The sequence below is a fragment of the Geotrypetes seraphini genome, chromosome 6 (genome assembly GCF_902459505.1).
Source record: "Geotrypetes seraphini chromosome 6, aGeoSer1.1, whole genome shotgun sequence".
NCBI lineage: Eukaryota > Metazoa > Chordata > Amphibia > Gymnophiona > Dermophiidae > Geotrypetes > Geotrypetes seraphini.
In genome coordinates, this window is record NC_047089.1 from 4,585,683 (window position 1) to 4,601,984 (window position 16,302).

General features: G+C 48.0%; 1 protein-coding gene across 6 annotated transcripts in view; it reads left to right on the forward strand.

Annotated features, from left to right (window-relative positions):
• The window catches only part of NUP98 (nucleoporin 98 and 96 precursor), a 330,912-nt gene that overhangs the window by 37,036 nt on the left and 277,574 nt on the right, over nt 1-16,302 (forward strand). For all 6 annotated transcript variants that reach the window (XM_033947374.1, XM_033947378.1, XM_033947379.1 and 3 more), the window contains one exon: nt 10,785-10,886. In XM_033947374.1, the coding sequence (XP_033803265.1) occupies nt 10,785-10,886 (102 nt within the window). The remainder of the gene's footprint in view (nt 1-10,784; nt 10,887-16,302) is intronic.

The following is a 16,302-nucleotide window of genomic DNA, read 5'->3' on the forward strand; positions in this document are numbered from 1 at the left end:
TCCTATGCCTCTCTGGTGAGACTTAAGTCCAAGACCCCTCCGGCTCGGCACTATAAAATTCCTCTCCGGAGGTATCCGCAGAAATCTACTCCTGCGTTCTCTCTGCCTCCTTCGAAGCGGCTGCAACAGCAGCAGAAGCGCCTGGCTAAGGCCCAGCCGCCGGCTCTGGCAGATCCTGGGCCGTCTTTTTGACAATTCCAGGGTGAGCCTAAGGGTTCCCTTCCTCCTGGAGCCTTCCCCCCTCCCCATCGGGGGTCGTCTCCACCATTTCTATACCCAGTGGGAAAGTCTTACCACCGACAGTTTGGTGCTTTCCATCATCCGGGAAGGGTACTCCCTGCACTTCAGTCACGTACCCCCAGACCTTCCTCCAAGAGAGTTTCCTTCTGCCCGGTCTCAGCTGCCTCTCCTTCTGCAGGAAGCTCAGGCCCTTCTTCACCATCAGGTGGTTGAGGAGAGTCCTCCGGACCAGTGGAATACCGGATTTTATTCCCGGTACTTTCTGGTACCTAAGAAGGCGGGGGATCTGCACCCGATCCTGGACCTCCGTGCTCTGAACAAATTTCTAGTCAAGGAACGGTTCAGAATGCTCACCCTTCCTTCCTTGTATCCCCTCTTTGACGAAGGGGTCTAGCTGTGCTCACTGGACCTCAAGGAGGCATACATGCACATTCCGATACACCTGGCCTCTCGCTGGTATCTGAGATTCCGCGTGGTGGATCTCCACCTCCAATATCGTGTTCTTCCCTTCGGCCTAACGGCCTCCCCGAGGGTTTTTACGAAATGTCTAGTTGTAGTAGCTGCGGCCCTCCGTCTCAGCGGCCTGCAGGTGTTTCCCTACCTTGACGACTGGTTGATCAAAGTGTTCTCGCACCACAAAGTTCTGCGAGCTACAAATCAGACCATCTTGCTCCTGCAGAGTCTCTGCTTCGAGGTGAACTTCCCCAAGTCCCACCTCTGTCCGTCCCAGTCTCTGGAATTCATCGGAGTGGTCCTGGACACGGTCAGTCTCTGCTCCTTCCTGCCTCGGCCTCATCTAGAGACCCTTGTTCGTTTATGTCAGAGGGTGGCCCATCTGTCCTCAGCCCCGACTCGTCTCATGATGGTCCTCCTTGGTCACATGGCCTCTATGGTTCACATGACTCCTTTTGCCAGACTTCACCTACATATTCCACAGTGGACTATTGCGTCCCAATGGAACCAGGATCGAGACCCTGTCTCTCGACTCCTGACTCGTGACTCCTTTGTTGAAGAAGTCTCTCCGTTGGTGGATGCTCTCTTCCAATCTTCCAGAGGTTTTCTGTTTCATGCCCCCCTTCCGCAGAAGGTCCTCACGAAGGACTCGTCGGCCTATGCTTGGGGGGCTCATCTGGACGGTCTTCGCACTCAGGGCCTTTGTCACATCAATCTGCTGGAGCTTCGAGTGATTTTCCTCGCCCTGAAGGCTTTTTGTCACCTGCTTCACGACCGGGTGGTGCTGATCCGCACGGACAACCAGGTCACCATGTACTATGTCAACAAACATGGGGGCACGGGGTCCCTGTCCCTGTGCCAGGAGGCGATGCGGCTCTGGGATTGGGCCATTCGCTGCAACATATTCCTTCGAGCGGTCTACATTCAGGGCCAGCACAATTGTCTGGCAGACCGGTTGAGTCGTCTTCTACAGCCTCACGAGTGGTCCATCCATTCCTTGACCCTGCGTCAGGTGTTTGCGCGTTGGGGGACTCCAGACGTCGATTTGTTTGCGTCCCCCCTCAATCACAAGTTACCCCGCTTCTGCTCCAGGGTTTACACCCCTCTCAGGATCGAGGCGGATGCTTTTCTGCTGGACTGGACGAACCTGTTTCTGTATGTGTTCCCTCCATTCCCTCTGATTCTGAAGACTCTCGTCAGGTTCAAGTCCTCGAGTGCCACCATGATTCTGATAGCTCCTCGGTGGCTCCGACAGCCGTGGTTCTCCCTTCTGTTGCAACTCAGCTCCAGGGAGCCTCTTCTGCCTGTTTTTCCTTCTCTGCGTATGCAGAGTCGAGGATCTCTACTTCATCCCAACCTTCAGTCTCTGCACTTGACGGCTTGGTTCCTCGCGACTTAATGCCCTTGTTCCAGTTCTCACAGCCTGTGCTGGACATCCTGGAGGCTTCTTGGAAGGATTACACTCGCCAATTTTACCATCAGAAGTGGACTCGCTTGTCTTCCTGGTGCGCTTCTCGACAGCAGGAGCCACTGTCCGCTTCCTCTGCTGTCCTGGAATATTTGACACTTGTCTGGTGCTGGACTCAAGTCCTCTTCGGTTCAAGTCCACCTTAGTGCCATTGCTGCTTTTCATCAGCTGATTGACGGGAAGCCTATCTCTGTTCATCCTGTGGTTTCCCGCTTCATGAAAGGCCTTTCTACGTTCACCCGCCCCTTAAACCTCCTCCGGTGGTTTGGGATCTTAATGTGGTCCTTACTTGCTTGATGAAACTCCCGTTCAAGCTGCTAGCGCGGGCTCACTTGAAGTTTCTTACTTGGAAAGTTGTGTTTCTTATTGCTCTGACTTCTGCCCGTCGGGTCAGTGAGCTTCAAGCCTTGGTAGCTGACCCACTTTTCACTGTCTTCCATCATGATAAGGTGGTTCTCCGTACCCATCCTAAGTTCTTGCCTAAGGTTGTTTATGAGTTTCACATCAACCAATCCATTGTTCTTCCTTTGCTTTTTCCGAAGCCCCATTCTCACCCTGGAGAAGTGTCTCTGCATTCTCTTGATTGTAAGCATGCGCTGGCTTTCTACTTGAAGTGCACCGATCTGCATCGTTCTTCTCCCCAGCTGTTCCTGTCTTTCGATCCTAATCGCTTGGGTTGCTCTGTTTGTAAGCGGACCATTTCTTACTGCTTGGCCGCTTGTATCTCTTTCTGTTACGCTCAGGCTGGTCTCTCCCTGCCGGATCGAGTCACGGGCCACAAGGTCAGAGCGATGACGGCGTCTGTTGCTTTCCTCTGCTCAACTCCCATCGAGGAAATCTGTAAAGCTGCCACGGGGTCCTCGGTTCATACATTCACCTCGCATTACTGTCTTAGATGCTTTCTCCAGGCATGATGGCCATTTTGGCCAGTCGCTGTTGCAAAATCTGTTCTCCTGAATTGCCAACTCTCCCTCCATCCCATTCTGTTTAGGTTGGAGGTCTCCCACATGTAGAGATAAAGCACAGTTACTTACCGTTACTTACCGTTATCCAGGGACAGCAGGTAGATATTCTTGCAACCCACCCACCTCCCCGTGGTTGGCTTCTTTGCTTGCTATCTGAACTAAGAACACGCTGAGGAGATGCATTCCCTAGGTTGGGCAGGAGGGGCACGCACGCATGAAGGTCTTCAAGCATGTCTATCTGTGAAAACGTCCGCTAGGGAACTCCGTTGGTGACGTCACCCCATGTTGAGAATATCTGCCTGCTGTCCTTGGATAACACCTGTTATGGTAAGTAACTGTGCTATTTCCACCAGTCCAAAGGTGTAAAAGGTTGAAAAACACTGGTACAGAACACTTGTTTTGTTTTTTTTTAAGAAAATCTTGTTTATGGAGAACACAGAGATAAACAACAGCTACAGTCAACAATGCAATAAATAAAGTCATGCAAAGTTTCAATTGTTCCATTGTAATAGACAGCATCCACAGCCAAATTCCAAAACCCAATCCCATCTCCTCCTTCCCCCCTCCCCGATTGACAGAAATGGTGAAAGTGCACCCAACAAAGAGAAACAACCCTCAAAATTCCAATACTCGCATAAAACCCTATCCCTCCCTTACACTCCATCACTCCTACACGCCATCCTTTTGTTCTTCTCCTTAAGTACCCAACTTTCTAACTGGCAACGTGTACATTTAACCTGACCCCCCTGGTCGGCAAATCCCTCCCCCCAAAAAAAAAAAAAAAAAAAAAAAAAAAAAAAATTTATAACCGACCGCTGGACATACTCCTTGTCTTATCTTTAACTACACTGCCTGTTTCTTCCAACTCTCTCTTCCCCTTCCCCTCCTCCTGGCAAATTCTCTAACCCCTTCATATTGGCCCACCTGACTCCAACCATGAAGCCTTCACTCTGGCCCCTTATCCTCCTTCTCCTCTCCCTCACAAACACTTCCCACTCTCAAAAACCTCTCCCCCCAAACTCTCCCGACACCACATTCATCAAAAACACCTGTCCTGGCCTCAGAATCCCCACGCTAATACCCACCAGACCCCATCACTTCAAAAAACACCGAGGAGTTAACCTCACCTCCTTGAAACCTGTTCCCCCAGCAAACCTACCCAACCTTACCTCAGACTCTCTCACCCCAGTCCCCACCCTCTATTGTAACGCCAGATCCGTCAGAAATAAGACCCAAATAATAAGAGATTTACTCGAGGATCATGATCCGGGTTTTCTGTGCATCTCTGAATCATGGATCGAAAAAGACGACTTACACACTCAAAATGAACTCTGTCCCCCAGGCTACCATGGTCTTTTCTCCCCTAGAATAAACCGAAAAGGAGGAGGTCTTGCCCTTCTCTACAAATCATTCTTTAACGTTGAACTTCTTGAAAAGGGCAGCCATCCCTCCTTAGAATTCATGTTAGCTTCAATAAATGACGAACTTCATCCCCACCCATTAGGCATCCTGTTACTTTACCGCCCTCCTTCCCCCTGGAACAAATCCTCCGAAATTGTTCTTGAGACCATAACAAGGGCCTATCTAAAATTCCAAAGACTACTGATCATTGGCGACATAAACCTTCACCTAGAGGACAACACCAACAAGGACACAACTGATTTCAAAGACTTCCTTATTTCTTTAGGCTTCACCGCCCCACCACCCACCCCTACCCACGAAAAGGGGCACTCCATCGACATCATCAGCTTTCTTGACCTGACTGAGCACAAAACCTCCACGGTTGAGACCCGTTGGGAATCTGTTCCCTGGTCTGATCACCTCCTAGGCCATTTTTGCCTCCCTGTCTTCATGTCAGTCCTTGGTACCCCTACCCGAGCCTCAAACTCCATCACCTACCGCAAAAAAATCACTAGTGAACTATTCTGGTCCCAGTTCCTCAACAAATTCCCTCCTCTTCCCACTCTCATGGTCCCAGACGCATTCTGGCACAACTGGGTGACTCTTTCGGAAACCACGTACCGTGCTCTTGCCCCGCTAGCCACTAAATCCATCTCCTACTCTCACAAGGCCCCCTGGTATCTCCCATACCACAGGGAACTAAAACAGAAATGCCGAGCCCTCGAGCGAAGATGGAAAAAATCGAAATCCCCTTCAGATAGGCAATCCTGGAGAGAAAACATCAAATCCTACAACTCCATACTAAAAAAAGCTAGGAAGATCTTCTATGGAGATAAAATCTCCAGATCAAAAAACCAAAACAGTACACTCTTCCACATCTGGCGAAACCTAACTTCTAAAAACGACTCCTCCCCCTCCCCCACCCTCCCATCTCCAAATGACTTAGCTAATTTTTTCAACGAGAAGATCTCTACCATAAAGAGTTCGTTCCCCCCAGCTATCTCTTACAACTCTCTTCCTCTGAAAGACTCCGACCCTATCCCTGCTGACAGATCATGGACTACTTTCGAACCTGTATCCGAGCCCCAGATCTCTAAACTCTGCCTGAAACTTAAATCCTGCAAGTGCATCCTAGACCCTTTCCCATCCTACCTCTACGAAAACATCCCAGCGCAGGCCATCTCTTCCCTTACAAACCTTATAAACAAAGCTTTACTATCGGGCCTGTTCTCCTCAGAAATGGGCCACATTGCCTTGTCCCCTCTTCTGAAAAAACCCGATCTCGACCCTTCCTTACCATCGAACTACCGCCCCATAGCCAACATCCCTCTTTTAACAAAACTTCTGGAGACCATAGTCGCTACCCAGTTCTCCGCTTACCTAGAGAGATTCTCCATCCTCCAACACTACCAATTCGGATTTAGGCCCAACTTCAGCACCGAGTCCCTCCTAGTTTCCCTAATCTCAAAGGTGCAACAACTACACGCCCGAAACAAATTTGCTGTTCTCCTACAGTTCGATCTCTCCGCAGCTTTCGACGTCGTGCACCACGACATACTAATCTACCAACTTTCCGAGATAGGAATAGACTCCTTTGTCCTAAAATGGTTCTCAAACTTCCTTCGCGCACGCTCCTACACTGTCAACGCAAACGGCTCCAAATCCACCTCGTGGACACCATCCTGCGGGGTCCCACAGGGCTCTCCCCTATCCCCTATCCTCTTCAACATGTATATGACCTCCCTGAAGCTTCTCAAACTATCCCCCCTTGAAACAATGTACACATATGCAGACGATATCCTTATCCTCCTCGAAACAGACCAGAACCTTACAAACCTCCAAGAGAACATCACCTCATGCATAATGAGACTTCATGCCTGGTCCCTCTCTGTTCAGATGAAATTAAATGAATCAAAGACAAAACTACTCTGGCTCGGCCCAAAGTTAGCACACCTGCCCACCCTCTTCACTCTACCCACAGGTCCCGCTCTTCGCCTTGAATTCTCAAGCAAGGTCCTCGGCATCATTATCGATTCCTCCCTCTCCCTAAACGATCACCTGAACTCCTTGGCAAAATCATGTTTTTTCAGCCTCCACATGCTTAGGAAAGTTAGATCCTATTTCCACCAAAAACACTTTACCGTCCTGGTACAATCCATCATCTTATCCAAACTCGATTACTGTAATGCCATTTACCTGTGCCTAACAAAAAAAAGTCTTCACAGACTCCAGCTCATCCAGAATACTGCGGCCAAATTGATTTTTGCTAAACGCAAATTTGATCATGTCTCCCCCTTACTTACCAAGCTCCACTGGCTCCCTGTACCTTCCAGAATTCACTTCAAATGCTCCTGTCTAGCTTTCAAGATAATTCATGGCATCCTTCCGCCACTAATCCCTCTATCCTTCCTCGCCCAAACGCCTGCTACCACCAGATCCGCCCACAGACATAAACTATCCTTCCCCTCTCTACGTGGCATCCCCCACGCAGGCAAACTGGGAAGATCCCTCCTCTCCAAAATCACGGGCCTTTGGAACGATCTCACTATCCCGCTGCGAAACCTGGGCTCCCTCCAGCTGTTCCGGAAACAACTGAAAACCTGGCTTTTCTCTAATATATAACATCTCCTTCCTACTTCCCCCTTTTCATATGCCCTTGTAAACTCTCTCTCCCCTCTTCTTGTATTTTTAAGCTTTGTAAACCGTGTCGAGCTCCGCTTGCGTGGAGATGATGCGGTATATAAACTTAAGGCTTAGTTTAGTTTAGTTTAGTTTAAGTGTCCTCTTTCTATCAATTGTCGTTCCAACCCCTTCTTCCTTTTCGTTCATGTTCATCTTTGTTCTTAAAATTGTCTTTTACCTCGGTTTGTTTTTATTATATTGAGTTTTAAATGGCATATTTTTATGACCTTTTTGTACACCGCCTAGAAGGCTTGAGTGGGCGGCATAATAAATTTTAAATAAACTTGTTAGACTCCACTCCACCGCCGATCAAACAGTTGCTACTAAGACCAACACCTACAGTGGTTATGAACATGTTAGCAACTATCCTGTCCAAAAATCAGGATAAGGGCTGTCTCTCTGGTCCTCCTACCCCTTCCACCCAACCCTCCCCCTCCCCAGTCATTGAATTGAATACACTCCATTGTCCTAGCTTATAAATGCAAAGTATTCAAGACAAAGCTGCATGGTCCCAGGTCATCCAGAAGCGACATTGTTGTTAAGGGGAGGACTTTGCCCGTGCCTCCAGAAGCATGAGAGCATGATACACTGCCCTCCATTGCCAAAAGGAAGGTGGGGCTTCCTCCAGCCAACTCTGCAGTATGCATTTCTGCCTACATGTTGCTTTTCAAGCAACCAATACAATTGGCCTGGCCTAGGAACTGGTGTTGGATGGTGCAGTCTGTGGAGATTAGCACTTAGCCAAAGTGAAGCTGAAGAGAGAAAGACAAAAGAGATTTAATATGTAATGGGAGAGGTATTCCTTCAACTGTGGTCTGCTTCTTGAGATCTTGATAGGTCTTTGTGAGTTGGAGACAGGGTACTGGCTTGATAAACCTTTGGTATGATCCTGTGTATCACTATCTTGAAGAACCTTAATTAGTTTAGTGCATCAGTATACTGTAATAGTTTATCAACAGATTCACAAAACGTAACCCAAACCTTTTTTTACTGGAATCAAACTGGGCTAATTTGTCTGAACCATGTAAACATACAGTACAGTGGTAGCAAATTTAGTATAAACTTGGCCCTAGCCACTGAAGCTATCAGAAATTCCAGTCACTTCCAAAGGCATGTTGGTTTCAGGTGACATCAGTGTAGGTAAGGTTAAATTAGACCAGCAGATAGGAAGAGCAGGCAGGGCTTAGTTCCAGGGTCCCTGAGCCAGTTAACATCTGATAAATTGGCCTATTCTTCCTAGAGGCAATCAACTCAAATGTTAACCCCAAAGGGAGGGGCATGGTACTACTGAAAACCAACCAGAATTCCATTCTGATCCTACTGCTTGAAGTACCGTATTTTCGCGGATATAACACGCGCGTTATACGTGATTTTACGTACCGCGCATACCCCTCGCGCGTTATATGCCTGAGCGCGGTATACAAAAGTTTTTAAACATAGTTCCCACCCCGCCCGACGCCCGATTCACCCCCCCAGCAGGACCGCTCGCACCCCCACCCCGAACGACCGCTCGCACGCGCTCCCACCCGCACCCGCATCCACGATCGGAGCAAGAGGGAGCCCAAGCCCTCTTGCCCGGCCGACTCCCCGACGTCCGATACATCCCCCCCCCCGGCAGGACCACTCGCACCCTCACCCCGAAGGACCGCCGACTCCCCAACAATATCGGGCCAGGAGGGAGCCCAAACCCTCCTGGCCACGGCGACCCCCTAACCCCACCCCGCACTACATTACGGGCAGGAGGGATCCCAGGCCCTCCTGCCCTCGACGCAAACCCCCCCCCCCCAACGACCGCCCCCCCCCAAGAACCTCCGCCCGTTCCCCAGCCGACCCGCGACCCCCCTGGCCGACCCCCACGACACCCCCACCCGCCTTCCCCGTACTTTGTGTAGTTGGGCCAGAAGGGAGCCCAAACCCTCCTGGCCACGGCGACCCCCTAACCCCACCCCGCACTACATTACGGGCAGGAGGGATCCCAGGCCCTCCTGCCCTCGACGCAAACCCCCCCCCCTCCAACGACCGCCCCCCCCAAGAACCTCCGACTGACCCGCGACCCCCCTGGCCGACCCCCCCACCCCCCTTCCCCGTACCTTTGGAAGTTGGCCGGACAGACGGGAGCCAAACCCGCCTGTCCGGCAGGCAGCCAACGAAGGAATGAGGCCGGATTGGCCCATCCGTCCTAAAGCTCCGCCTACTGGTGGGGCCTAAGGCGCGTGGGCCAATCAGAATAGGCCCTGGAGCCTTAGGTCCCACCTGGGGGCGCGGCCTGAGGCACATGGTCGGGTTGGGCCCATGTGCCTCAGGCTGCGCCCCCAGGTGGGACCTAAGGCTCCAGGGCCTATTCTGATTGGCCCACGCGCCTTAGGCCCCACCAGTAGGCGGAGCTTTAGGACGGATGGGCCAATCCGGCCTCATTCCTTCGTTGGCTGCCTGCCGGACAGGCGGGTTTGGCTCCCGTCTGTCCGGCCAACTTCCAAAGGTACGGGGAAGGGGGGTGGGGGGGTCGGCCAGGGGGGTCGCGGGTCGGTCGGAGGTTCTTGGGGGGGGGCGGTCGTTGGAGGGAGGGGGGTTTGCGTCGAGGGCAGGAGGGCCTGGGATCCCTCCTGCCCGTAATGTAGTGCGGGGTGGGGTTAGGGGGTCGCCGTGGCCAGGAGGATTTGGGCTCCCTCCTGGCCCAATATTGTCGGGGAGTCGGCGGTCCTTCGGGGTGGGGGTGCGAGTGGTCCTGCCGAGGGGGGAGAAGAATCGGACGTCGAGGGGGGGCATCAGGCTTTCAGGATGGGGACAGGACTTCAAGGGGGGACAGGCAGATCTTCAAGGGGGACAGGCAGACCTTCAAGGGGGACAGGACTTCAAGGGGGGACAGGCAGACCTTCAAGGGGGGACAGGCAGACCTTCAAGGGGGGACAGGACTTCAAGGGGGACAGGCACGGAGAGGCGGGGCAGTGCACCGAAAGTCAGGGCGGGTGAACGGTGAGTCGGGGCAACCAGAGGAGAGTCGGGGCAGTGCACCGAAAGTCAGGGTGAGTCGGGGCAACCAGAGGAGAGTTGGGGCAGTGCACCGAAAGTCAGGGTGAGTCGGGGCAACCAGATGAGAGTCGGGGAGGGCGAAAGGAGAGTCGGGGTGGCCAGAGGAGAGTCGGGCAGCATGCGCGTTATATGCCTGAGCGCGGTATAGAAAAGTTTTTGTACATATCATCGTGATTTCTGCGCGCTATACCCCTGTGCGCGTTTTACAATGGTGCGCGTTATATCCGCGAAAATACGGTAATTATGTTCTATCCTGCCATCTGGTGTTGTATGTTGGTCCTTTCCTAATTCTTCCTCCTACTAAGGAATCTGCTTTTTAATTAGTTTTTAATTACAATAAACTCTTTAGGGCTGACTGTATTCTGTCATTTGGCATATTATCTGGTTTTTGAAATGTATGTTTCAGATTGATATGTGAAAATTTGCCTGGTCTGATTTACTAAGCTTTTTTTTCCTGTGTGTTTGTGTTGAGTCTTTGGTGAAACAGGCCCTAAGGGAAGTTTTTCTGAGTAGAGCAACTCACTTAACTGTGTCTTGTTTCATAGGCACTGCCTTTGGCACCACTACAGCAGGGAGCTTTGGAGCTTCTGCTTTTGGAGCAAGCAATCCTAGTGGAAGCCTTTTTGGGAATACTCAGAACAAGCCAGGTATGGAATGTAGTACTCTTACATCTATAAAGTTAAGGCAGGTGCTACACTGTCATGGGTAGTCTCTCAAAAAATGTGCTTATACTAAATGTTTTCTTTTTCTGTTGGCAAGGAGAGTTTAGTTAGGCACACATGGGAGTGATAATCAGTGATGTCAGAAACTGCTTCCCAGAGCTCAGAACTTCAGAGTTCCTGGGTATGTGGCCCTTCCTGCACAAAGTAGGCTCTTCAGCTCAGATTTGTTCATTCTTCTCTGTTTTCCCTCTTTGTCATGTCATGGTATGCTTTTATTCTGAATTTTTTTTTAATAACCTTCAATTGTAAGGATTTTCCTCTTGCCTGAAAATGGGGCAGAAAGATACTCATTCCCAATGTTTGCCTTGTCTTGTCAAGCTCAAGAATAAGTGTTGCTTTTGAATGTCTACCAGAAGAGATTTGTCTGAATTGACCTTCTGATTTGGAGATGGAAAAATCAAGAGAACTTATAGTTAGCTCTTTGTGATTGTTGATATCCTCTGCCTATGCAAGTTGTAAGATGTAAAATGAGTAAAGAATTAAAAAAAAAAAAAAACCTTCAGTGGAGTGGCTGTTTCTTGTAACTTCTGGGGACCAAAACAAGCAGCGAATTCAAAAAGGCAATACCTGAAACTCCTTACTGGGTGGATGGGTGCGCCATAAAAATAATAAATGATAAACCAATATAATTAATTAGTGATAATATGAGCCCTCAGTGTGACAAAGTAAGCTAGTAAGCCAGCAGAACTGCAGCTCAAATGCTTGATCTTTTAGACAGAACAAGAGAGCAAAAAGCTAACTTGACTGACGCACACCATCATAGGGGCCCACATGTGTGCTATCATAGTGGATAAATGTAAAACACTAAAACTAGTGCACTAAAGGCACAAAGGGAAGGAGAGGCTAGAAGGAGGAGCTAACAGGAGCATGGACATGGACATGGTTCAGCCGAGGGAGATCTTGCATCACCAATTTGCTTGACTTGAAGGTGTGATAAAGGTGAGCCTGTTGATGCAGTGTATCTAGATCAGTGGTCTCAAACTCAAACCCTTTGCAGCGCCACATTTTGGATTTGTCGGTACTTGGAGGGCCGCAGAAAAAAATAGTTAATGTCTTATTAAAGAAATGACAATTTTGCATGAGGTAAAACTCTTTATAGTTTATAAATCTTTCCTTTTGGCTAAGTCTTAATAATAATATTGTAATTTATAGCTAAAGAAACATATGATCAAGAAACTTTTATTTTACTTTTGTGATTATGATAAACATACCGATGGCCTCAAAATAGTACCTGGTGGGCCGCATGTGGTCCCCGGGCCGCAAGTTTGAGACCACTGATCTAGATTTTCGGAAAGCTTTTGACAAAGTTCCTCAGAGGCTCCTGAGAAAATTAAAGTGTCATGGGATAGGTGGCAAAGTTCAGTTGTGGATTAGGAATTGGTTATCGGATAGAAAACAGAGGGTTAAATGGTCATTTTTCTCAATGGAGGAGAGTAAACAGTGGAGTGCTGCAGGGGTCTATACTGGGACCGGTGCTATTTAACTTATTTATAAATGATCTGGAAATTGGAACGATGAGTGAGGTGATTAAATTTGCAGATAACACTAAACTGTTCAAAGTTGTTAAAATTAATGCGGATTGTGAAAAATTGCAGGCGGACCTTAGGAAATTGGAAGGCTAGGCATCCAAGTGGCAGATGAAATTTAATGTGGACAAATGCAAAGTGATGTACATTGGGAAGAATAACCCGAATCATAGTTACCGGATGCTAGGGTCCACCTTGGGAGTTAGTGTCCAAGAAAAAGATCTGGGTGTCATTGTAGACAATATAATGAAACCTTCTGCCCAACCCGTAAGATCCCCTAGAATTCTTTCCAGCTACCCCCCCTAAAAAAAAAAAAAAAAAAAATTGTATCCTCACTGGAAAATGTCCAGTTAAATCCTCTGTAATGTGATCATCACTGGAAATGGCCAGTCAAATCTTTTGTAATCCGCCTTGAACTGCAAGGTATAGGCGGAATAGAAATCCGTAATGTAATGTAATGTAATGTGTGGTGGCGGGCAAAAAAGCAAACAAGATGCTAGGAATTATTAAGGGATGGTTAACAAGACTAAGAATGTTTTAATGCCTCTGTATCGCTTCATGATGCAACCTCAGTTCTGGTCTCCTTATCTCAAGAAAGATATGCCGACACTAGAAAAGGTTCAAAGAAGAGCGACCAAAATGATAAAGGGGATGGAACCCCTCTCGTATGAGGAAAGACTAAAAAGGTTAAGGCTCTTCAGCTTGGAAAAGAAACGGCTGAGTGGAGTAGAACGGGTACAAGTGGATCGATTTTTCACTTCACCAAAAATTACAAAGACTAGGGAGCACTCAATAAAGTTAGAGGGAAATACTTTTAAATTTTTTCACTCAGAATAGTTAAACTTTGGAATGCATTGCTAGAGGTTGTGGTAAGAGCAGATAGCATAGCTGGCTTTAAGAAAGGTTTGGACAGTTTCCTGGAGGAAGTCCATAGTAGAGAATGACATGGGGAAAAAAAATCTGTCACCGTCACTGGACCACCGTCCCCTTCCCTCTCGCCATCTCACTGCCCTTCGACACCCCTCGCGCGGTCCGTGCATCTCCATCCCTCCCCCTTACCTTCGCAGCGCGTTTTTTAAGGTTTGAGTAGCTTGTTGAAAGCCGCCAGAGTCTGCCTGCAGTCGCATGCGTGTGTGGGCAGAAGCTTCTCCTCTGACGCAACCGGAAGTTGCATCAGAGGAGAAGCTTCTGCCCACACACTCGCGCACGCAACTACACGTACGCTCCTGTGGCTTTCAACAAGTTTCAAACCTTAAAACGTGTCGCGAAGGTAAGGGGGAGGGAGGGAGATAGATAGATTCGGGTAGATAATAATAATAACTTATTTTTTCTATACCGCCATAATCTTGCGACTTCTAGGCGGTTTACAGTGAAGAGAGCTGTACAATCAGCGAATTACAGGGTAAGAATTGGTAGGATGTCACTGAGTGATTACAGGGTACAAATAGGTTACAGTATAATCTTAACATGTTACATCGAAAGGGCTGGATGGCCAGCAATTTACAGAATACAATTGGTGAGGAAGACACTGAACAGTCAAGTGAAGAGCAGAATACCGTTAGAGAAGAAGCATAATATCAACATGAAGAGAAAAGCTTTAAACAAAAGGGGGGCATTGTTTGGCTAGGAAATCTATTGAACAGAGCGGTCTTGATTTCTCTCCGAGAGGTGCCGAAGGTCTGCCTGGCTTTGTCAGTGAAGTTGCCTAGCCAGGTTTGCTGTCTGCCAGCTTGAAACTTAAAAGTTCTATCCAGAAAGGTTCTATATTTGCAACCTATGATCTTCGGGTAGGCAAAGAGGTTACGATTTCTGGTTGTCCTTATGGGGGTGTAAAGTTCGAAGTGAGGTAATAGATATGTTGGGGCCATTCCCCACACCTGTTTAAAGCAAAAGCAGGAGAACTTGAATAAGATCCGTGCCTCAATTGGCAACCAGTGTAGCAGTTCTGTAGTAGGAACTAATGTGATCGCTTTTCTTTAGTCCGAATATTAGTCGGACGGCCATGTTTTGCACTATTCTTAATTTTCTCACTGTTTTTTTAGGAATACCCACATAGATGATATTGCAGTAGTCTAAGGTGGATAGGATCAGTGACTGTACCAATAATCTGAAAGATAGAGGGTCGAAATATTTTTGGGTCGTTTTTAGTTTCCAAAGTGTGGAGAAGCACTTTTTTAGTCACCGAGTTCGTGTGTTTGATCAAGGTCAGGTGGGTGTCTAGGGTGACTCTTAATATTTTTATAGTTTTAGATATTGGGTGATCGTGACCATTTAGGTGTATTGTTGTTATAGTGATTATGTAGAAAGGAAGGAAGGAGAGAGGGGGCCGCGCACATTCCCTCCCTTAACTGCAGGGACAAGGCCATTCACCGCTCCTTGTCCCCGTACCTGTGGTGAGCACCTTTCCCCCCTCCACTGTTTTGGCGAGTTACCCGTGGCTAACATCCACCGTGTCATTCTCTAGTTCATAGCCTGCTGTTGAGAAAGACATGGGGAAAGCCACTGCTTGCCCTGGATCGGTAGCATGGAATGTTGCTACTACTTGGGTTTTGGCCAGATACTAGTGACCTGGATTAGCCACCATGAGAACGGACTACTGGGCTTGATGGACCATTAGTCCGACCTAGTAAGGCTATTCTTATGTTCTTATGGTGATTTCTACATTGCAGACTGTCTCTAAGCAGAGAATAATTAACCCCTAAGTCTAATGAGCCTGGAGTGCAGTTGGAGCAAAAGTGCTTAGAGCACAAATGCAGTACAGTAGTAATCGCTAGTTAGAAGCAGTGCTTAGATTCTTCCCCAGTGCCATTCACTTTCTTTCTGTGCAGAATCTTCAGACATGGCAAGAAATCTTCAGCAGTACCCTTTACCATGCCTATGTGACAGATTTCTCCTCCTCTTGTAGGTCACAGTTGTTGAGGAGTCCTTTTTCTGTATATCCTTGTCCTTTTCAGAACAAACCATAGTTTTTCCTACCGAAGATGTTCAAGTTTAAGGGCTACTGTGTGGATTTGTTTAAGCTTGCTTGTCAGGAGACTTTGGGGATACTTTCCCATTTGACTGGAGTTACCCTACATAGAAGATCTGTCATTTGATAGTATTTTCACTGTCTACAACTGATTTAGAGCTGGAGCAGAACTAGTGCATTTGTTTTTGCCTTCCTCCCCAAATGCCATTGCTTCTCATACTGAGAGTCTGTTGGATCCTGTTGATGGCCATTCTTGATTCAACACTGATGAAAATTCTACAGAATTCTATCTGAAATGAGTCCTCAATATGAGGGCATCTCTTAGATGAGGTTCATTCAGAAGATGACTCAGGAGGAGCTTTTTTTTTCCTTCCGCAGAAAGATGCTGAGCTCAAATGCATTGAGGCATCAAAAACAACTGTTGACTTTTCTGAGGTTTGCAGAATCTGCTCACTGTTTATCCTGTCTCTAAGAAATTGAATGCAAAGTATAAGATCCAGCTAACTCATTATATGAGAGGCCACAACATTCCACTTGGGGGATGAATGCTAGATCACTTTGGCAGATAGGGATTCTTTTTTCTTTCCCCCCACATAGCAGTATATTGGTGCTATATAGTAAAATACATGCATATGGTCTTCCAGAAGTGCAAGTTTTTTCACTGAGCCTTTGTTCATAGTCTCAAGCAGGGTTAACATTCTAGCAGAGATGAAGAGTTGTACACATCCAATACTGCTTTTGGTATTTGACACTTTATCCAGGATTTTCACTTCCACTTCTGTGGTCAAACATTTGGGTTGTGCCTCTGGCTTGCATGAGGACATTCTTTTTAAGTACAGGGGGTGGA